General features: G+C 41.4%; 3 protein-coding genes across 7 annotated transcripts in view; 2 read left to right on the plus strand and 1 right to left on the minus strand.

The window, feature by feature from the left end:
- Positions 1–2,553, minus strand: part of nav2a (neuron navigator 2a) — a 171,634-nt gene extending 169,081 nt beyond the window's left edge. For all 3 annotated transcript variants that reach the window (XM_061814917.1, XM_061814915.1, XM_061814918.1), the window contains exon 1: positions 2,514–2,553. The gene's annotated coding sequence lies outside the window, so the exon portion shown is untranslated. The remainder of the gene's footprint in view (positions 1–2,513) is intronic.
- On the plus strand, positions 1,825–13,061 carry e2f8 (E2F transcription factor 8). The gene is made up of 13 exons (XM_061814919.1): positions 1,825–2,134; positions 3,040–3,281; positions 3,370–3,523; positions 3,627–3,935; positions 4,019–4,174; positions 4,290–4,427; positions 5,150–5,368; positions 5,443–5,515; positions 6,624–7,134; positions 7,644–7,910; positions 8,199–8,328; positions 10,334–10,650; positions 12,129–13,061. Exons 2-13 carry the CDS (start codon positions 3,111–3,113, stop codon positions 12,300–12,302), a joined length of 2,619 nt encoding a protein of 872 aa, XP_061670903.1. The 5' UTR covers positions 1,825–2,134; positions 3,040–3,110; the 3' UTR covers positions 12,303–13,061.
- A 2,113-nt stretch (positions 13,062–15,174) lies between these two features.
- Positions 15,175–21,179, plus strand: csrp3 (cysteine and glycine-rich protein 3 (cardiac LIM protein)). 3 transcript variants are annotated; one of them, XM_061814926.1, is made up of 6 exons: positions 15,175–15,367; positions 17,360–17,471; positions 18,613–18,784; positions 20,392–20,521; positions 20,778–20,878; positions 20,989–21,179. In XM_061814926.1, exons 2-6 carry the CDS (start codon positions 17,360–17,362, stop codon positions 21,080–21,082), a joined length of 609 nt encoding a protein of 202 aa, XP_061670910.1. In that variant the 5' UTR covers positions 15,175–15,367; the 3' UTR covers positions 21,083–21,179. The 3 variants fall into 3 exon arrangements, with proteins under 3 accessions (XP_061670910.1, XP_061670909.1, XP_061670911.1); XM_061814925.1 differs by lacking the exon at positions 15,175–15,367 and having other exon boundaries at positions 17,148–17,471; XM_061814927.1 differs by lacking the exon at positions 15,175–15,367 and having other exon boundaries at positions 17,155–17,471; positions 20,778–20,871.
- Positions 21,180–22,629: the final 1,450 nt, after the last annotated feature.

Raw genomic sequence — 22,629 nt, forward strand, 5'->3', positions numbered from 1 at the left:
ACATACATACTTACATACATACATACATAGATACATTTTCTAAACCGCATATCCTCACAAGGATTGCGGGAGTGCCGGACCCTTATCCCAGCTGTCATTGGGCAAGAGGCGGGGTACACCCTGAACTGGTTGCCAGCCAATCACAGGACACATGGAGACAGCACCTGAAGTCGCACTAATGGTAAGAAGTACTTTTGTCATCATTGGTTAGCAACAGTGTAACAACGTTATTTAAAATAATTCAGAGACTTATTGTACTCTAAAAGTGTTGGTCTTACATAAATACTCAAATACATCCATCCATCAATTTTCTTTGCCGCTTATCCTCGCGAGGGTCGCGGGAGTGCTGGAGCCTATCCAAGCTGTCAACGGGCTGGAGGCGGGGTACACGCTGAACTGGTTGCAAGCCAATCGCAGGGTACAAAGAGACAAACAGCCGCACTCACAATCACACCTAGGGGCAATTTAGAGTCTCCAAGTAATGTTGCCTGTTTTTTGGGATGTGGGAGGAAACCGGAGTGCGCGGAGAAAACCTACGCACGCACGGGAAGAAAATGTAAACTCCACACAGCAGGGACAGGATTGAACCCTGGACCTCAAAACTGTGAGGCCAATGCTCTACAGCTGTGCCACCGGGCCTAAATATTTAGTTCAAGAGGGATTTTATAGTTTTAAAAAAGTGTGGAAACAACCATTGCATATCGGGAAGAAGACTACTTCCTAAAGATTTGATTTGTTATTTTATGATTATTATTACAATTCCCTTTTCCAATTACTCTTTTAAATTGCAGAAATAAGACTTATCAGTAATTAAGGGGGGGGGGGACTCTCCACAGCATTTGAGCTAGACCAGAATATAGTTGCTAAGATACTTTTTTTCTGGTTTATCATATGTTTAACAATAATGCACTCCAGTTATATAGTGCTTCTGTAGTCACTGAAATGAGATTTTACAATTTCATGCGTTATTCATTCACTTCTCAGTCACAGCCTGGTCGTGGTAAACGTTTACATGTATGCCCTGGCGCAATCGTGCAGAAGTGTGGCTGCCATTCTGCACCGACGGCCCTCCCAACCACCACCAAACTTCCAACCACATTAATTTGTCTACAATCTGGCTTCAGTGTCTTTCCCAGGGACACAAGGACAATATGCACTCGGGTGGGGATACAAGCCAGCGATCCAGAGGTGTTGCAGGGGTGTACTCTTGTTTTTTACCCTCAGTACTATGCTGCCCATGCTGCCCTACGTTTGCCTGCTTGTTTTTTCTTCAAGCAAAGGTAATGAATCAGTAATAACTGTCCCGCAGGCTACGGAAAGAAATTGGCATATCCCACTCAAGACCAGTTGTGACTGCGATATGCAAGTCAAGACCAGTCAAAACTATCAGGAGAAAGTGACATAATTGTTCCAAATAGTTTTCGATATTGTAATTGGGCCTTCATTTGTGTGTCACTGGATTTGTTTGTTTGTTGTCGATGCAGACCTTGTTGTTATCAAAGAATCGGTGTGTAGTGAATGATGTAACAACAACAACAAAAAACAACAGTAATACAAAAATAAAACACTCAATCAAAACAAAACAAAAAAAACTCGTGCTGCCCATGGACATTTCTGTGTTGAGAAATTCAAACCCTGCTTTACGGCATTGCTCGGGATGGGGCTCACAGCGACACCCTCTGGTCATTTAATGTAACGAGTATTGTTAGTATCCGTGGAAGCATCTGTTCCGTGTAAACTTATTCGAACCGCCGCATACAGCCAGTGTTCACCAAATATAGTTTGGAGTTGGTAATCCATAAAAAGACGTCGTTTCAGTGGAGGACTTTAACGTTTGATTTGCCACGAGACCCGCCCACGTCCCCGCAGGGAGGAAGTGTCGTCAGTGCGCATGCTCGGCGCGGAAGGGCCAGACGTCGTCGCGCGAGTCAACATTTTGCTCGGCTGAAGGAAGTTGACAGAAAAAGTGGCGGCCTATTCAAGATATTAAACACATTCGCTTTATTTCATCTCGTATCTTTGCTTCACAGCTTTTTTTTTTTAACTTTTGGGAGGAACTCTACACTAATTTACACGTCCAATATTCGACTGTCAAGATGGGAACTTTCTTGTGATCAAGTTCTTGTTGAATTTGGTAAGTCTTTTTTGCTTAAAATCACTAGCATTTTATTGCGCATACGCTCTTTAGTCGCATGTATTCGACGTTAGCTAACCATTGCGTTTATTCGACGTTAATGGTATTTACTTTGTTTTGAATGGATAGACTTATTTTACGATGGGCGATTTTAGTTTTGTAGCGGGTGGCAAAATCACGTCAAGCCCGCGTTTGGAAAAGACAGACTGAGACTTCGTTTTAAGTTCTCCGGTAGATCAAGTGAAAGTGTAAAGGAGACAGCCTTTGCCCTTATGATGATATACGTCGAACTGTTTTGGGAGAGCTACGGCGAAGGTTTGTGGGTGTTTGAACATTTTGAAAGATCCATTCGGCGCCAAGTATTTCAAACAAGTTTTACCTGCGCGGGACGGACGCCTCACTTCCTCTTTGGCATTCCCTCATTGGCTCCTTCGGACAAAGAGGGCGGGAGCGGCGCCACTTGTGGGCCCGTTTATTGGACGGATAGCAACGTCGCTCGCTGCTAATTCGAAGAGGATGACTGATAGCTCTTCCTCCCCATATTATTTTAATTTCTACGTTAAGTATCGTGCAAACAATTGCGGCCAGGCAGTTAATGTGACAAATAGTCTTTGTTGCTTCGCCAGCGTTACAACGTTTATTCAGAAATATAGCCTACGGACAAAATTAGTCTAATACACACATTTTCTAACAGAATAATATTCTGGAAAAATGCACAAATATCCTGCCACATTTGATCTGTTTTAGTAGATTTTTTTTTTTTGTAGAATTATATATTTTTTTCGTAAGGGGAAACCTTCCACGAAAAGACTTAACTCCAAAGTGAGCTCAGTACACTGTTTGAAATCATGACTAGGTTTGCATTAAAATGAATTTTAAAATTTCTTTTCTTTTTTTATTACAAGGCAGGTGATGGCTTTATAGCCCCTCTGGTTTTGTTAAGTCTTTAGAAACCACATAGGAAATACAGTTCATCATGGGCCCACTCACAACTCCCAAAAAGGCGGGACAAGCACGGTCGGTTGACCCATGGACGCCAACTTCCAACCTCAAAATGCTCATCAGTGCTGCGAGTCCAGAGATTCGTAACCGGGAGAAGGAGCTGTGTCCGCACTCTGAATTACTTGAAGTTCTTGATTCTACACAGGTGGAGAATTTTGGCGTATATAGAAACTGCACACGTGATAGACATCCATGTAGTTACTTCTCATCTCTTTGCTGTTCTTCTCATGCAGGATATTGAACATGGAGATGAGTCTGAGAAAATGATCAGCAGAAAAGAAAAGAGTCTGGGTTTGCTCTGCCATAAATTCCTCGCCCGCTGCCCCGATTGGCCAGACCCAGCTGCCAACAATGAAATTTGCCTTGATGATGTGGCCACTGAACTCAGTACGTCAATTCTGTTTATTAATATTCAACGAGGAGTTGGCTATGATTTGTTTTAAGTTCGCAGTTGCAGCTCTCATTCTTTTTTACTGTTTTCCTGGCACAGACGTGGAACGTCGCCGCATTTATGACATCATGAACGTGCTGGAAAGCCTGCACATGGTGAGCCGTTCTGCAAAGAACCGCTACATGTGGCACGGTCGGACCAATCTGGCCCAGACTCTGGCCATTCTCAAGCAGGTGGGCGGGGAGCAACAATACGGTCAGCAGATGCAACAGATCAGACAGAGCTTGCTTGATAAAGAATTTGGCTCTAGTGGTGAGGAGAAGGAGAACCACGAATTGATGGAAAGCAGCGAACACAGACAAAAAGAGCTCTTTTTTGTGGAGCTTCCTGGAGTTGAGTTCAAAGCAGGTGAGAGGCTGGGCCACAGTTATTATTGTAATAAATCTATCACATCATCTCACTGATTACAATTTGTCCATCTTTTTCTTCAGCTTCTGTCAATAGTCGGAAGGACAAATCCCTGAGAGTGATGAGCCAAAAGTTTGTCATGCTCTTCCTGGTTTCAAATCCACCCGTGGTCAGTCTGGATGTCGCTGCAAAAATTCTGATTGGAGAGGACCAAGATCAGGATAAGAGCAAATTCAAGAGTAAGTGTAAACGGATTGGTTGAAATAAACATTTTGCAGCACAGTTGATGGCATTTTCCGTACAGTATATTCAAATCCACCTTAGATAGCCTTTGTGTTTGTGTTATGTTCACAGCTAAAGTACGACGGCTTTATGACATAGCTAATGTGCTGCGAAGCCTGAAACTCATTGAAAAGGTCCATGTAACGGAAGAGAGAGGAAAGAAACCAGCATTTGAATGGGTTGGCCCCACTGAACCGCCTCAAGTCAAAGGTATGAAGAGACTTCTTTGCTTACCTTTGGATATGTGCTGATATTTTTTGTCTGGGTGACAAATATAAATCATGCACAGTATATATCTTTAATGCTTTAATTAAAATAGAATAAACACTAATTGAAACACGATTGGTACAGGACACATTTCCATTCCTATGGCGGCAATGTAGCTCGACCTGTCACGATAATTTACTGTATCGACTGAGTTTGATTAAAGAAAAAATGGACAGGGATCAATAAAGTCTCATTTACATGTGTTTAATGCGCAGTTTGTTCCCTTCTGTCAGTCAGCATGCTTGCCACTGTGGGAGGCGGGACTCGCACAGATTTGTGCAGCCATTGAAGCAGGGTGAAAGAAAGAATTAGTTGTTGTTCAGTGATAAAAAGCGGAATGAGATAAATGGAATTGGTTGCTATGTCTAAAGCCCCAGCAGCATTGTGCGAACATTTCAAATTCAAGCTACATGAGCTCGGCGAATGGTGACCCAGCTAACATCGAGAAGAAGCCGATACGTTGAATTTGTAGAAAGTCGCATTGGCAGCACAACATAAACATCAAAGTGACATAGTTAGTTTCAAACACAAACATCCTACCCAATGTCTTCAGGTGGGAACAAAAAAAAACACGGTGGGATATTTCCAGTTTCCCTTCACCTTGCAATTAATCCCTGCCGAACAACTAATATATAAATATATAAAATATTTAATTCCTTTTTCAGATGTGCCAAGTTGCAACTCCCCGTGTCCACCCAACAAGACAAAGGTGCTGGAGTCCCGCCCCTTTGTAGAAAACTGTGCCAAAAACCTTTTTTCATCACCACCCGGCACTAAGCGAAGCTTTACACGGCACCGCTCCCTCATGAAACTAGCAAAGAGCATTCAGGATGACCGGCGCAAGATCAGCTCGGCCCCAAATAGTCCTGCCAAGAGTGCCCTTGGTGAGACTTTTTTTTTTTCTTCTAACAAGAAGGCTGTTGTGTTGATATGTATATTAATTGTCTTTTGCTTCAAGCTGTGAGTGACTTCCCCAGCAAGATGGCCCAACTTGCTGCTATCTGTAAGATTCAACTTGACCAGGAGTCAGCGTAAGTTTTAATGTGATTTACGTTTGGTGAGGGAAATGTTGAATGAAATTGGAAAATATTTTGTGCTCAACAGGCACATCTGATTTAAAAAAAAAAAAAAAAAAAAAAAAAAGGTCATGTCACATAGATAAGGTAAAAATAAAATCATATCTAATCCATAACTAATTTTAAAATTAGATTTCAAATGAGCCAAGACATAATTTAATCAGCATTGCAAAACAATAAATCATCTTACATCCCTCCCTGTAAATGAAATGTCCACATTTCAAATTAAAAAATATTTGAGTGACTGCTCGTAAATCTTACAATATCAATAAGCGTTATAACCATTATTATTTATTGTTTCTTGACTGTTTCTACATTTCCATACCTGGATTCCCGTGTTTCAGGAATAGACTCACAACTGGATGGATTAGGCTAAATCTAATAAATCATTGTTCCTAGGCAGTATGAAATTTCAAATTTTATAAATAAAAAATATATATATATACACTGTACTGTGTGTGACAACTCCTGTGAAATTTGTGGGTAGACAAATTTTCAATGGATATTTTTGTCATTATGAATGAAGCAATAATAGTTTTTGAGAGGTTTATGAATGAAAACATTGGGTGAACGGGCATAGAAATGCATGCTAATATATGATTTGATAGTGTTTCACAAAACCTTGAGGGAAAAGGCGGAAACTACTAAATTCTATAGCGAAGGACTCGGCCAAGCACAAAAAAAGATGTTTCGTCGTGTGCACTTCTATGCCAGTACCATTAGCCTTCTTGCAATGCCATGAGCTTTCCCGCGATATCACAATAGTTATCATTGCGTAAGATTAATACCATGATAAAACTCAACAATGAGATATATATATATCAATGACTAAATGTCCAGTACATTTAAAACTAAAACAAATTCAATTAATTACATTTAAAAAAAAAGTCCATCTGAGAAATATACGGTTCTAGATCATGTAAATTCTTGGTGGGTTAGATTAAAGTACGTAGTGGGCCGTGCGTGGCCAATAACTTTCTCACAAGATAAGATTTAGGTTAAAGCTGCAGGCAATGTATTCTTGGCCTCTCATGCATTAATCGCGTTGTATTTGTACATTCAGGTATTGCTGTTCCAAAGATCCAAAGCCAATTCCCGCTGCGGTAAACACAACGGCTGCAAAGCTCCAGTCAATCACCTCCAGCTCGTTGGAAATGCCTCCGGCATTATGCCCGTGTCCAAATGAGGAGGAGAATGGAGCCAACCCAAATGTGCACAGCACCCCACTGACCTCCAAGCCCTCAGGCAGTGTTGCTTACATCCCGGCAAAGTCCTCGCCCCTCATCCCCGTCATTTTACCTCAGCAGCCGGCCACCGGACCCTACGCTGTCTATTTGCACCAGTCTTCTCTCAGGCCCAAACCTCTGGCCAGACCGCAGCCAACCAGTTCCGCCGTTCGCTCGATGACTTTTGAGGATAAAACTGGGTCCAGCCCAACTGCCTCGTTAGCTGCTAATAGCCGACCCACTTTAAGTGTACCGGACAGGAGCCCGTTGTTGGTCAAACGGTTGTATTCCGGCTCCGCTCCAGAGAGCAGTCCTCCCAAAGCCATACGGACTAACTCCAACCCTAAGGTAAAAAAACATAGTTCACAATTAATGTACGATACATACACTATAATTTGTTATTTTCCATTGTGATAACAACACAATCCTGTTTTGTAAAACAGAATATATGTTCTGTAGTTTCTATTAATAAACTATGCTCACACAATAGTAAATTTGATAGTCCCCATTTTATTGTTGCTTGGTCTAGTGCTTTTTTTTTTTTTTCCCCCCCCAAGCAATTCCCAAGCTGATGATGATAATGGTGCATCCACATCTGTCCCTGCTACTGTGGGAATGTTCAAAGTATTGTCTTGGACTGGACTACCTAACTGGTAGCTGTGGCTATATCGCTCATGCGGCTAAATGACTCCTTGTACTGTGCGGCGTCACACGAGAGCCGAAAAGCTGGGATTTTCTTTAAAAAGCCTGTCAATGGATTGGAATCTCTTGGTTAATTTTTAGTATTTAGCATTTTCTACCTGAATGTCCATTACTGTTAATATTATTGTTTTCCATCTTGGATTGCTCACCCACAGGGCACCACCCCAAAGCAGTGGTATGTGCTTGATGTTCCTCCTAAGACCCTCTGCAGCAATCAGCTCTCCAGCTGTCCTTCGCCCCGCGCCCTCTACTTAGATGCTGAGTTCATCAACACTCCTGGCAGCGTAATGGTTGCACACACTCTGGAGCAGAGCTTGGAGACCTCTCTGGACAAGGATGAGAAAGTGGTGATCTCTGACTGCGAGGCGGGTTTACCGTCCATCAGAGCTTCCTCGCTCCTATCTGGACAGATTAATACTGAGGTAACTGAAGTGTATATGTGTGTGTGTGTGTGTGGTGTGTGTGTGTGTGTGTGGTGTGTGTGTGTGTGTGTCTGTGCGTTCGTGTGTATATGTGTGTGTGCGTGTGTATGTATGTATGTATGTATATATATATATATATTATATATATATATATATATATATATATACATACATACATACACACACACACACACACACAGACATCTCCACACGTGTATACACACAAAACCTCTAAAGAAAAGCAATTTTAATCCAGATAGTAATCATTGATTTCTCTGCCCATGTCAGGCTTTTGTGCCAGCAGGATACCTGATCCCACTCTCCCAGCAGTCTGTCACTTACAAGGAAAACCAAGGCTCAGTAGGAGATTGCAACAAGCCTTCAACCCCGGTTTACATATACCAAACGCCTACTGCGGGTAAACGTCCAATCTGTATTTAATCAGAATCATCTTTATTTGCCAAGTATGTCAAAAACACAAGGAATTTGGTAGTTACAGCTGCTCTCGTGTGACAACAGACGGTCAAGTGACAAAATACTTTTGAGACATTAAGACAAAAATGCAGTAACTGCGTGATAAAATCTTACCAGTAATGTTGGTACAAATTTATTTAGACAATTGTGCAAAATGATGCAGAGTCCTCTTGCAATTAGAGCAGTTTGAAATGACTAATGGTACAATAGTCCGGCGCAATGACCATTGTGCAAAGGGCACTGAGACTTCAAGACATGTATACAGTTTACAGTGAGTAGTAGTTTGATAATCTGGGACAATTTTGAACCCAGGTTGCCCACACAATGTCAATTGAGCAAATGTTGCAAATGTTCCTCAGGCACGAGTGGCCAATTTTTATCAACAACAAATGTGCAAATAGTGCTGCATGGCGAGACCGCAGACTGCAGTGAGTCCATAAGTAATATATATATATGGTCCAACGCAACTGACAACAAACTGAAGATTAAAAATTAGCAGCATGTTGCAATGGAATCAGAAGTTAACTTTAAAAAGTGCATGGCAAGCAGGGAAAAAGCTGTTGGAATGTCTGCTTGTTTTAGTTTCCATTGTTCGGTAGCATCTGAGGGAAGGAGCTGGGAAAAGGTGGTAACCAGGATGTGGAGGGTTCAAGAGGATTTTGCATCTCTGTAGAGGGTTTATATTCTCCTGTAGTCTGATGCAGGCAGGCATCAGGCTGTTTTGCCAAATCAGATTTTTGTAATACCTACATTGTATTCGTATTGACTTCTTTACTCATGCATGCTCTACGAAAATGTTCTACGGGGGATTACTGTCTAACCCAGGGGCGCCCAATGAGTTGATCGCAATTGACCAGTTGATCGCTGAGGCAGTTTTGGTCAATCGTGTGACCGTGTGGCAAAAAAAAAAAAAGACGACACCCTATCATCAATTTCGGTGCTTGATTCAAGTGTGGCCAATATGTCGATCCTGCTCGTCGATTGACTGACAAGTCGGTTTGATCAACCATGTGTCACTGCACATGTGCACATAAAGGCGTGTTTCTAGCAAGCTGGCACCCCACCCCCACTGTGGTGGCAATGCCCCCCGGAATAATGTCCTGAATTATTCTAACATACTGTACGTCTGTCGCTTCAGACCTCACGTGCAGTACCACTGTCCCTCTCTGAGAACTCTGTCACTGGCGTTCTTGAAATCCACAAAGACACATTAGAGCTCCTTCTGACCTTCTCTGTACTTTTCCATCAACATCCTCAAGGGAAATAATGCATTGGTGGTATGCTTCCTAGGCATGACACCAAACTTGCTCACAAATACTCAGTTCTGTCTTGAGTCAACTTAATTTTATGCCTCATCAACTTCATTCCTCTATTGTTCCCACAGCCACATATGCAGTACACATATTGCACAGGCAATTATCGTGATGATTATTATTTGTTTATTATTTGATACATTGTGCAACCTTGTGTAAAAAGATTTCATATTGTGGCCAATAGAGAATATGCTTAGCCAGTGGATTTTTTTTATTCTACAGGCCAAATTGGTGAATCTGTTAAAAAGTTCATTTTGGCTTAGGCCTACGCATCTTCACCACAGATGCTTTTGTGTCTCATTGTCATCAGTAATGGTGTTTTATTTTATATATATATATATTTTTCTTTTTTGGTGCAAATGATGAACTTTGAGATAGTAGTAGTGTTTTTTATGTTTCTAGTTGCTTATATTTTCATCTTAATATATGACATTGCCATTATTTGTACTGATGTATGTTGTAACCATAGCAACACAGTTTTAGTACAGTTAGTAGAGAGCGCTGGTGTTTTGTGGCCAAGAGATGGTCAATATGGCCACTTCCAAGTGATAGTACAGACAGTAGAGTCTTGGATTTGTTCAGATGTATAATTAAACAAGAAACGAGACTCAAGAGACTCTTTTACACCCCGAACAGGATCCAGAGCACCCCCAGTCCAGGAAATGACTTCCACCAGTTTTCATCATGGAGCCGCTGCAGCCGCCTCTCCGCATTTGACTCCGCAGGCACAACACCTGCACAGCCCCAGTCCTGCTATCCTCAACTTCACCCTGCAAAACTTGGGTCTGATATCTGGCTCCAGCCCCGGAAACTCCTTCACCTCACCGCAGACACCTGAGCAGTCAAACACCTTGCTCGGCCCCATGGCTCTGCAGCAGCGAGGAATGGTTTTCATCAAACCAATGATGGTCCAACAGTCCCCCAATCCAGTGGCACTAATCAGTATCCAACAGGTAAACATGGCTGCTTTTAGTTTTGACTTCAGACCACCAAGCTTGCGCTTCCACACTAAGATTTTCTCATGAGATGGATATGGTAAATGGTGAGGTTTTTACAGTTACCAAGAGAAATGGTAAAGAGCTCCGTATTTTTTTCGGGGTATAGCGATCCGATCTTTGAGATCAACCATTGGTCTCATTTCAGTGAGGTTAGGGGAGTATCTGATCGGACTAGCTCTAAAATCTCCGATTCCGCCACTATTCTACAAGCACTCATTTTGATGCCGTATGGTATGCCAGCACTTTTATCCAGAAGTGCGTGGACATTATGCAGACCGCACATGGTCACAACAACACGCCGCTCGCAAATTAACATCGTAGCAAGGAGGAAAGGGGAATGTTGCTTGTGTAAAGTCCTTTAAAGACACTCCAGTTCATGGTAAACTAAAATTGGACGACAAAAGGGGGACACCAATTCAACCAGTTCAAATACATCACAGCCTTCATTTCTTTCTTCGTTTGTGTTTACAAAAATTGTAAGCTCAAAGCTAACAAAATGAATAAAAAAGGTGCTATTGACAATCTAATGAAAAATAGCAATGAACTAATGGGTCTTGATTCTTTAAAAATAAATATATATATATGTTTTTTTTTTAACAAGTTTTAATATGTAGCGTTCGCTTCATGATTTTGCAAGTGTGTATCTCATTGCGTGTATCACAGATGCCAGTATGTGCATAGCAAGAACAGCTATTGTCAATAGAACTAAACTCCTTTAGCAATATCAAGCTTTTATTAAATGTAGAAGCGCACCAAGAAGTCTTGTCTGCCATCTAAGTGTAAAAGTAACACAGCTACTGGTGAGACCTTACCTCTTTCACCTTAACATTTACATGAACATTCTTACTTTACCAGTGTCACAATAACTAAAAATTCAACACGCCAACCTATTTTAATATCAGTGCAATTAAACCAGAGTCTGCTTTGAAATCCTCTTATTTGACCTGATTCCCCCCATTAGCTATTCTTCATCCATTTTTATGTTTGTTGTTGAGGCTGGCCCTCGCTGTGCTTGCGGGAAAAAAAAGTAATGAGAAGCAAAACGTGCACCCAGAGTTAGTCTTTTAATGCTACCTGAATGGAGATATCATGTAACACCATGCTAGAATCTTTGAAGGGTGTCCTTTTTCCGAAAAATGTGAGTTCCATATTGCACTTTCTGCTCCACGCATGAGGTACCGTACCAATGCGTCATACATATTTTAGTAGCCATGTCACCTTTTGGCAGCATGACATGTCAAACTGATTGGTGGAAAGTGGACTTAAGACACTGATAGGCTTTCTGGTCATCAAAATGCTATTTCTTTCTTTGCTTTTTTTTATTTCCTCCACTTTGTCAAATGTTTCTGCGTTCTGCTTGAGAGGATTATCCCATAATTGCTACCCAATTCTAAGTCATAACACCAAAATTATCTGTTTTCCCCTTGCTCCAGCCTCTCATGGCCACCCCCAAAGGAACAGGTCTCCCTCAGCACAGCTTCTTCCACACACCGGTTGCCCTCCCCCCCCTGGCTTCTGCAGTGGTCTCCCCCAGTGGACAGCTGGCTCCTAAGACTCTTTATATCCCGCAGAGGAAGCTAAACATCAACACTGAAGAGACGCTCTGATGGCTGTCCAATGTTTGGATGTGTTCAGGTGGTGGGAGGATGGAGTGTTTTATGGTTTAATTTTTATCTATTTCTTTGTTCAGCGTTTTACAATAGTCATTACCTCTGAACAATAACCTGCGCAAATGAGATTTTTAAGCCTTTCAGTCCATGCCAGTAAGGAACATTGTTCTTCTCACGTTTATTTAGTTGTGCTCATGTGGGTGTTGTTAGAGATGGCTGGTGCTGATTTAATTGCTACACGGTCATTTGACCTCCGCCTAAATCAACTTTTTTTTGTATGTTTTGACTGAAAGTATTAACGGAAATCTGGTGCATTGATCTTTAGCTCTAAGTAATATAAAAAAAAAAGATCTTTGCACATACGGACATGTTAATGAATACCATTGTCAAAATGTTAGTAATAAGTATGTGAATGTTTGTTGAAGTCTGTCAAACTTAATCAGAATACTTTTTGATGAATTTCTTAATTTATGAGAAAACATTCTTCCTTACAAGGAATGTTAAATGACTTGAAAACATTTTCTAAGCTCATGTGACTGTCATTTTTATGATATCTGTATTGTTAGGTACACCTTCCCTCAATACCAGGTTCAACAACACAAGTAATATTGTAAATAATGGTCACATTCGTACATACGGTAAGTACGTCGTTTCAGAATAGAAACAAGCATTGACACCAAGGTTTCAATTCTACTGAGTTAAGTGGATTTTGTACAGGAAAGTTGTAGACCAGTTTTAAGGTTAATGTCGCCTATATTTAAAATACAAAATTAGCTTTTTGTGCACTGTATTGTCTGCTTTCAGCCTTGATCAGGCTGTGCCAAGGTGGAATTTTGACATTTCACATCATCTCATCCTGCACTTTCAACTTTGGCTTCAGACCAGACCTTTCTCACTTGAAAAAGAGAAAAGCTCATCCAGTTTCACCACTTTTTCTTCAATTATTCACATACTCTGACAAATATTGCATCTTAAAACAGCATTTTTTTTTTTTAACCATCCATCAATTTTCTTACCTGCTTATCCTCACAAGGCTCGCGGAGAGTGCTGGAGCATATCCCAGATGTCAACGGACAGGAGGCGGGGTACACCCTGAGCTGGTTGCCAGGCAATCGCAGGGCACATAGAAACAAACAGCTGCACTTTCAATCAAACTTAGGGGCAATTTAGAGTGTCCAATTAATGTTGCATGTTTTTGAGATGTGGGAGGAAACTGGAGTGCCTGGAAAAAAACCCAGGGAGGCACAGGGAGAACATGCAAACCCCACACAGGGAGGGCTGGGATTGAACCTGGGTCCTCATAACTGTGAGGGCAACACTTTGCTAGCTGAACCACCGTGCCGCCATTTCTTTTTTAACTTTGCAATTATCAAGAGTAAACATAAGCAGCATGTCTACCTCGTCTTTGCTTTACGTTGCCCAGCCTGTGTTGCTAAATAAAGCACCGGTGGTGGGTGGCGGATCAGGGCGCTGTTATTATTAACCACATTGATGGGCTGCGTGAGTACTGTAACATTCGTAATTATGAGTGTACCCCTTTAAGAGCGGAGGGTGACGGTGTTAGGTAAGTTAGTAAAAAAAAGTGTGACCGAGCAGCAAGTCGTCATTAGAGAAAGCTCCGTGTGCTGCAAAAAAGAAACCAGTGGATTTTCAGTTTCGTTTTTTACAGTACGTATATGAATTGTGCCAATGGATGTAGCAACCATTCATCCATCACTCATTCAATTACTTTGCAAAATGCCACAAGCTGAATAGCTGTATGTTATACTTTCAATTTGTGTTGTATTTATTTTTTTCCACGCAACGCAGAATATCTGCAAAGAGACATCAGCGGTGCGCAATAGCAGACACGTGTGTTTTAGAGGGAACATTGGCTGATTTTTTTTTTTGGAGAGGGGGGCACGCCAATCCGCGATCGACCGAAACTGCTCCAGTCGATTGCAATCAACACATTGAACACTCCTGTTGTAAACCTTTAGTGGCATTCGATCAAAAGTGCCTATTTGCCATTTGCATCTTAAAACTTGTATGTCAATCCTGCACATTGAGTCAATCATCTCAGATCATTGACACAAATGTAAATGTAGCTGTGCTTTGTTCACGTGCAGGATGGCAATCAATCAGAATATGGTAGAAAAGTTTGGATATTTCAGTACCATTTACATGAAATAGATTTATAAAACATTTGGGGAAATACTCTTTGGAGGGCAAATTCCTGACTAATTTCTGCATTAAAAATAGTTTCCATTGTTTGATAGGGTTTTTGATATGTAACATTCTAGATACTAGAGGTAGTGATTTTTTTTTTATTTTTGGCTGTAGGCTATAACCAAAATTGAGCCACCTAACTAAATGAATCTTTTGAGACTATGAATTAATTGAGATGGCTCAGCTTTTGGGATTCTTGTTCAAATCTGTCCCCAAATGTCTAATTGTTACATGTATTTACTCATAAGAGACATAGCAAGCTTTTTTTTTGGGGGGGGGGGGGGCTAAGCTGTCTTTACAGTAACTTGGACAATTGAACGAACTATTATACTTGACTTCTACTGCAATTTCAAAAGTAGTAATTGCTCAATTTGTGTGGATGTAATATGATGCAGGGATGAAATACTGTAGTACATGGTTTCAAAGTCATTCAACCAACTGGATCTGATTGTCCTGTTGCCCACTTGCATGAATACACTCAACTTCATGAAAAGCTTCTGGTGTTGAAATAGCAGCGGTGACAGTCATCTGCGTGGCTCATATTCAAACGGGAATATGCGACCAGTCAATTCCCGGCTTTATTGTGTGTAGGTAATCCCTAAGCGTGCGTGCAGCTCTGAAATCTGACTCCCGTATCGGCGTGTAAGTCCACAAGCAAATGTTTGCATGGATGACGATTAAGGCCTCACTCAGCCTGTGATGAAGGGTCAGGGGGCTTGGCGCAGTCACTAGTTATTTTTGGGAGGATACTTTCATCACAGCGTCACCGTCGATGGTGGGCGAGATGGACATTATTTAAGGCAGCCTGGACCACGCGATGCCACTGGAGTGGAAGCGCACAGACGTGAATCGAGGTAAGCTCTGATTTATTTAGCAGTCACTTATTGTTTTACTGTATTTTTCAATATCGACGCCTTGGCTTCTGTACAGTATCAATGTTTCAATCGGATTTCTGTTCATTGAATGTCACGCCGTTGCTGTGAGGTATTGGAGATGGGGTGATAGGAGCAGACATGCTGTAAATATTTGGGAAAAGTCCTGGGGACACAAGTCTTTTATTGGATATCGATCCTGTCCAAACAATCAGGAAATAAAATATAAGGATGACTGCTCTTTAAAAGTTGTCAATTTTCTGGAAACCCAATGTTACATTTAAGGCTTTCACTTTTGACTTAATTATTCATTTTGGGATCTGGGCCTTCGGTGACCTAATCTACCTCTTACTAATGCCACCTGTACAATGTACACATGTATAACTTTATCCTATTAAAGAAGATACAGAAAGAAGCATTCCCTCGTATTTGAAGATGAATGCTATTAGTGAAGCAAGAAACATATTTCCCTTTATCTTCCAATACGTCACCTCAGTCATCGGCAGCGTATTAACTATAATCACAAGCAATCCTAATTTAATAACATGACACATGAAATAAAATACATCACAGTCGCCGGAGATGCTGCTGGAGGTGCAGCAGACCTTTCATTTCTTGCCTGTCTGGGTAAGCTTGCTCATACATGCTATGCTGGAAAGGCTCCGAAATACTGTTCTGATTTAAAAAACAAGATCCACAAAATTGACTATTTTTTATTTATTTTTTGTAATCTGACTTCAAAGTGAATTTTTAATCATATCCAAAATCATCCGGTTTAGTAAATCAATCCTAAAGGACATATTCTGCTCAACCAATCACAGGATGGGAAAAATACCAATGTGCACTGAGCAGTGAATCTAAAATCTGATTGGTGAGATTGGTCACCATGTGGGATTGTGAAGGCCATTACATGGCAATACTTAGAAGCGGAAATCTGATTGGAAGGAAAAAATAATACATATAAAGCACAGTACAGGACTTTGCATGCTATGAAATTAAGGCAAAAGGCTGTTGGAAATACATTAATGTTAATTATAAAGATATATTATTATGGACCAGCAGCACGGTGAAGCAGCTGTAAAGTATTGGTCTCACAGTTCTGAGGATCGGGGTTCAAATCCCGGCTGGCCTCCTGCTGCGTGGAGTTTGCATGTTCACGTGCTTGCGTGGGTTTTCTCCGGGTACTCCGGGGTTTCCTCCAAAATCCCAAAAACATGCAACATTAATTGGACAAATTGGATAAATTGCCCCTAGGTGTGATTGTGAGTGCGACTGTCGTCTGTCTTCATGTGCCCTGTGATTGGCTGGCAACCAGTTCGGGGTGTACCCCGCCTCCTGCCAGTTGACAACTGGGATAGGCTCCGGCACTCCCGCGACGCTTGTGAGGAGAAGCGGCTAAGAAGATGGATGGATAGATGAGTAAGTCCTCCTCGCCAATACTTGGTGTTCGACTGCGACAGTTAGGTTAATATTCACGTGCGCCAGAAAGCAAGAAAGCTCCTTGTTCTCAATTATCTCATTGCATTGACATCTTAACTTTCCAAAGATTCGAGCAGTATCAGTTCTCGTAAGCACTCGAGTGAATACTTGTACTGGGACCGATCTAAAAAAAAAAAAAAAAAAAAGAGTGGTTTTTAAGTTCCATACCTTTAACAATCTGGGAACAGTTTTGGGGAAGGCCCTTTTCTGTTCCAGCATGAACATTACCCAGGTCCAAAAAGGCATGGTTGGATCAGAGCCCTAACCTCAAGGCCATTAAACACATTTGGGAGGAGAACATAAGCAAAGCCTCTTTGTCAGCCACAGACCAAAATCTCGTTGGAAGTCTGCCCAGAAAAGCGGACGGACTTTTTCCAAATGCTTTTGCCCGTGCAGTGTATGCAAGTCCCGTTTGGACTACGACCACATCCACACAAACAATCCAAAACATTCAAATGACATTTCTCAAGTTTCATGAATGTGTTTTTGACCAAGATGCCAAACTGGGGAGGCGGTGCAAAGTGTGCAGCCTGTGACAAGACTGTCTACCATGCAGAAGAGATCCAATGTAATGGGAGAAGCTTTCATAAAACCTGCTTCATGTGCAGTAAGAAAACTTTTGTCTTACCTTTCGCTCACTAAACATCGTCTGAAATTCTGTATCTCAAACATATATAAACATTAATTGTTCTGTTTAGCTTGTGTACTAATTTTATCACATCATTGTGCTTGTACCTATAACTGTGCATTCTGCATAAGCTAACAAAAAGCAGACGCAATTCATTGTCCTGTGTGCTGGCAGCAGGAATTTTGAGGAAAGGAAAGATTAAAAAGGAAAACAAAATACATAAAAAGAGCCGACAGAAAAGACAAAATGAAGTCTAAAATTGAGAAGAAAATTAAAAAGGGCTGGGAGTGGCAAACCACATCTAATCTTTGTCTTTGGGTTAGTTGGACTTTGGGAAGACGAGCATTGTCTTATCCATTGCAATAAAGATGTCTGCCAAACCGCACAACAGCAAGAGTGAAACGAAAGCTGTCAGATACGTTACGAGCGTCACGATGCTGCCATGTTACCAGCTGCAGCTGTCCAGTCGTATTTGTTTGGCCGCACGAGATTCGGTTGCAACCACAGACTGCGAGATGACTGGTTTGTTCCACTGGGATATCTGAAAGGCTCCAAGATAAGCTGGCCCCCCTCTGCGCAGTGTTCGTCTTTTCTCCAGGCTTCACCTCGCACTTGCATCTCTTGCTATGAATAGAAACCCAACACATACGTGGAATGGGTCTGCTGACTGATAAAACCTGCTAGGTGCTGGCTTTGTTTAACTGTCACTCCATCTATGACAGTACATACAGACTGCTTTCATAGTTAAGCGTGATTCAAATGGATGTAATACATGATTATTTCTTGCTGAATTTGAATTCTTCATAAAACCGCACTACTTTTGGACCGTTAAATACTTTGGATGGCACCATTAGAGAGAGGTCAGCACATCTGCCCCAACATGCATGTTTTTGGAGTTCTGGAAGGAAAGCGGTGGAGCTGGAGAAAAGCGCAAGTCCAGGGAGGAAATGCAAAATTCACGCAGACGAATGCGAGGTGCACTGTGCACTGGATGTACCAACGACTCCACTACCGTCCTGCCTGGAGAGATTCCATATTTTCAATTTCTAATTCCTGTCAGTGAAACAGCCCGATAACACAATAGTTTTGTCTTCACAGTGCATCTGTTTCATCTGCACAGTGAGCTGCAGAAAAGGGCTAGACAGCACCACGGTAGCCGCGCACGAGTCTGAGATCTACTGCAAATCTTGCTACGGGAAAAAATATGGCCCAAAAGGTTACGGATACGGGCAAGGGGCTGGCGCTCTGAGCTCTGATCCTGTTGGAGAGCATGTCAACCTGCACCCTGATGAGTATGATCACACTGCATTAAGACACCAGACAACATTCGTAGACAGCCGGCCGCATTCACTCAGAAGCTCAAAAATATACACTTACACAATACACAATAGTAGCAATACTCAATTTTGAGCAGCAACAACTGTATCAGCCTAATATTTATTATATTTTATTTGGTCCCTTGCATGAAATTGTGATTATGTACAAAAGAAGAAGTATGAGACACACCTGTCAGGGTAATGAAGGATAAAGTCTACACCAAAGCAAAGCATCCATATTCTATAGCTGTGCTGCATATTGTCATTATTTTTGCAGGTAAATTGAGACCTAGCCCAGCTGATTTTGGGACAGAGGTAGACTACATCCATTACTGGTTATCAACCAACCAATTTCATGGCACATAGGCTAGAAGACACATAGGGCAGTGGTCCCCAACCTTTTTTTGCACTGCACCAGTTTCGACGAGGCATTATTTTTCACAGCAAGGTGTGGTGTGTGTGTATACACACACACACACATGCATGTGCATGTGTCATGCACACACAGGGGGTCCCAAAAATGTATATGAAAGTAAACTTGATATTTATTATAATTTGAATACTTTTTAACATGTAAAAGAATTTCCAAATATTATTGTTTAAAGTGTGTATACATTTTGTGGGACACACTGTGATACACACACACACACACACACACATACAGACACGGCAAAAAAAATTTTGCACGATTGTCTTAAAAATGAATGTTAAATACATGAAAAATTCAACTCACCATAATGCATAGCCGTTCTGAGTTATCCTTTCAACCTTTTTTCCCTGCAGCTTCTCGGAAAAGTTTGCTGCAAATGTATGACGTCAGGTCGCTATCAAAACAACGAGAACTCAAACTACGTAGAAAGGATCGTAGTGGGCGCATTAAAATAAGTGGGAGGGCACACAATATTAAAATGCTCGCTCAGTTTTGCAATAGCACATCTCACTTTTGAGCTCTCATTGTTTTGATAGCGAACTGACGCCACAGGTGTGGGGCTTCTGATTCACCTGTGGCGATAAAGCCTATTAACAAGGATAAGAATCTTGTTTTTTTCTTTTAAATGCAGTTTTCTTTTTACAAGCAGTTTGTGACCTCTCTTTTGTCTTGTATACCATTTCCAGAGAAAATATTCAGTGAACTGTTTTTGGTTCATTTTATGAGGGTTAGCTTGGATAGTCGATGCAAGAATAAGACGAGCCAAAGAGTCAAGTGCGGAAATGAGGCAAATGCGGAAGTGGTTGTCTTTCAAAATTAAATACCAGAAAAAAAAGCAATGTAATCATTCATTATTCATTCTTTGTGGCCCGAAACAAAATGGGCTACGGAACGGTAACGGTCCGGGGCCCGGTGGTTGGGGACCACTGGCATAGGATATAAAGTTTATACCCTACTTGTTTATACTATAAACAAGCATATGTTCACACCCATGAACGATTTAGTCATTAGGCTTCCAGATGAATCACGTCACTAATTAGGACAAGCGCCACAGAAAATGAATGAATAGACATTAGTGGGAGGTGTGAGTATCACGCTTGGATATATTATAAAATTAGCCACATTACATGTGCCACCCTTTCCCCTTTTCTAGCTCTAAACCACGTCAATCCTCCACAAATTCCACTCCCAACAAGTTTTCCCAGAAGTTCGGGAGCTCCGACCGCTGCCCTCGTTGCTCCAAAGCAGTCTACGCAGCAGAGAAAGTGATGGGAGCCGGAAAGGTAAAGGCCATTCAGCTATCCATGAAATAAAATAAAATACAGCTGACTTCAATCCCACTGAATGTGTACACCAAAGATCATATTGTATTGGTTCTCTTCACTTTTGTGGTTTACCCCATTTGTTTGTATGCCAAATGATATACTGTATTCTGATTTGAATGATTTGTAGGTTACTTTCCATCACTAGGTGCCACTATCACATGTGGCATTATAGCGTATTAACTGTATTATGATAATAACTTCCAAATGTCTGCAGCCTTGGCATAAAACCTGCTTCCGCTGCGCTATGTGTGGTAAAAGTCTGGAGTCGACCACAGTGACTGACAAGGATGGAGAGATCTACTGTAAAGGTAAAAGGTGAACAAACATCTCAAAATGCTGTACTCTGAAACAAAAACTACAACAGGCAGGAAGACTGTAAAAGTATAGAACTTATCACACTTGTACTGTTGAATTTTTTTCCTCAGTTTGCTACGCGAAAAACTTTGGACCAAAAGGATTTGGACTGGGGAATGCCGCCATGTTGGAGTAACGGGAGTGAACAATACTCGGAAGTCTTGAAGAATTAAGTCGCCTTAAACTTCACCAGAACAATCATCCATGGAGTCACTTATTTTGCCCTGGTTTATGTGTGTAGTAAACCATATTTGTACCAAAATGTCTGTCTTTCCATTTTCTATAGCAATGGACCTTTCCAATGCCAATCTTAAGCTCTGCCTCCTTAGCCATATCCCACAAGTTTTCAAAATGGTGATTGAACATAACATGTTTGAAGTCGATTCTCTATTGCGTATTCCAGATAATATTGGGGTATGTTTTTTTGCCAAATGCGTCAGACTTGCCCAAGAGAGTTCTACAGAGAGGTCTCAACTATTTCACGCAAGGATCGTACGTTCCTTCTGGCTTGTCCCGTAAGGGGTCGCCACAGCAAAATGCTCATATATGTTCAGCACAGTTTTTTTTTTTTTAAAACACACCAGATGCCTTCCTGACGCAACCCCTCTCAGGGAGTGGAGGCCCCAGTGGGATACGAACTCAAGACCCCTGGTTTACCAAACCAATTCTGTGACCACTGAGCTATGGGGCCTCACCAGCAAGGATATGTACACGGAATTAAGATTTTGGACAGAGCAGGACGCAATGTCAGAGTTACAGCAAAATGTTGGCGATTGATGCAAAAAAGTATATTGTAAGCATATTGAAATCCAACAGGATAAAATAGTGGAATCATACTGCGCATGTAAAGCAGGGTGAGTACTTTTTACTTGGAAATATCACGAGTATGTAATATGACTTGGCTTGTGCTCGAACCCAGTGCTCTGTCTTAAAAGTCCGATGTGATACATATAGAAAAAATAGACATTTCTCTTGCATGACATCGCGCACTTAGATATCAGTAACCCGACTCTTCGGCATAGATTACACACTTCATTCAGCAGGTCAGTGATACGCTAACAAAGTGAAAGTTGTTCTCCTGCAATGTGTAAAGCACTGACAATGATGAAATCAAACTCAGAGAAGATACTTCTCCCTCACTTACCTTTGAACATACAGACTTGTGTTTGTTGATATTGTCCACAATTAGTTTTATGTGCGGTCTTCCGCAAGCCTTAATCCATCGTAGACACTTCGTCTACGTGCTTTGGAAAATGAATCAATCGGGCCCCTTGCACATAGGATATCTTTCATTAGAATTGCACGTTCCCCAAGTGCAACTGAGGACCATTTTCTTCGTAACATTAACTTTTCCAAGCGCGCGCTACTGACAACCAGGTCGTGGGTGAGCTTTGGTTTATCCCAGCTGACTTTGAAAGTGGGGTTTGTGGAGAGTTCCAGTGGTTTGGATCCAGAAGAAAAGATGGAATGTGTCATGAAACACCAGAGGTTACTTGATTAGGTACAGGTTTTCCATTCAATAATCATAAAAAAAAACACACAGACCTAACACGCCTAAAATATACAAAGACCTGCAATCAGGTACAGAACTGGAACAACAAAACCGCACATACCCTTGTACTGTGTGTGCTTTTGAGTCAAAGTTAATATACTTGACACGATACAGCAGGATTGAGCAAAAGCCACACACAGCATATTAACATTAGACTCAA

This window comes from Syngnathoides biaculeatus, chromosome 3 (genome assembly GCF_019802595.1).
Source record: "Syngnathoides biaculeatus isolate LvHL_M chromosome 3, ASM1980259v1, whole genome shotgun sequence".
In the NCBI taxonomy this organism is placed as follows: domain Eukaryota; kingdom Metazoa; phylum Chordata; class Actinopteri; order Syngnathiformes; family Syngnathidae; genus Syngnathoides; species Syngnathoides biaculeatus.

Excerpts from the sequence above, each read along its gene's own strand:
- csrp3 (XM_061814925.1), top strand. The coding sequence starts at position 17,339 with ATGAATGTGTTTTTGACCAAGATGCCAAACTGGGGAGGCGGTGCAAAG. Across the intron at positions 17,472-18,612 it reads TAAAACCTGCTTCATGTGCA|TGAGCTGCAGAAAAGGGCTA; the intron begins GTAAGAAAACTT and ends TCATCTGCACAG. Across the intron at positions 20,879-20,988 it reads ATCTACTGTAAAGGTAAAAG|TTTGCTACGCGAAAAACTTT; the intron begins GTGAACAAACAT and ends TTTTTTCCTCAG.
- e2f8 (XM_061814919.1), top strand. The coding sequence starts at position 3,111 with ATGGGCCCACTCACAACTCCCAAAAAGGCGGGACAAGCACGGTCGGTT. Across the intron at positions 5,516-6,623 it reads CAACTTGACCAGGAGTCAGC|GTATTGCTGTTCCAAAGATC; the intron begins GTAAGTTTTAAT and ends TTGTACATTCAG. Across the intron at positions 10,651-12,128 it reads CACTAATCAGTATCCAACAG|CCTCTCATGGCCACCCCCAA; the intron begins GTAAACATGGCT and ends CCCTTGCTCCAG.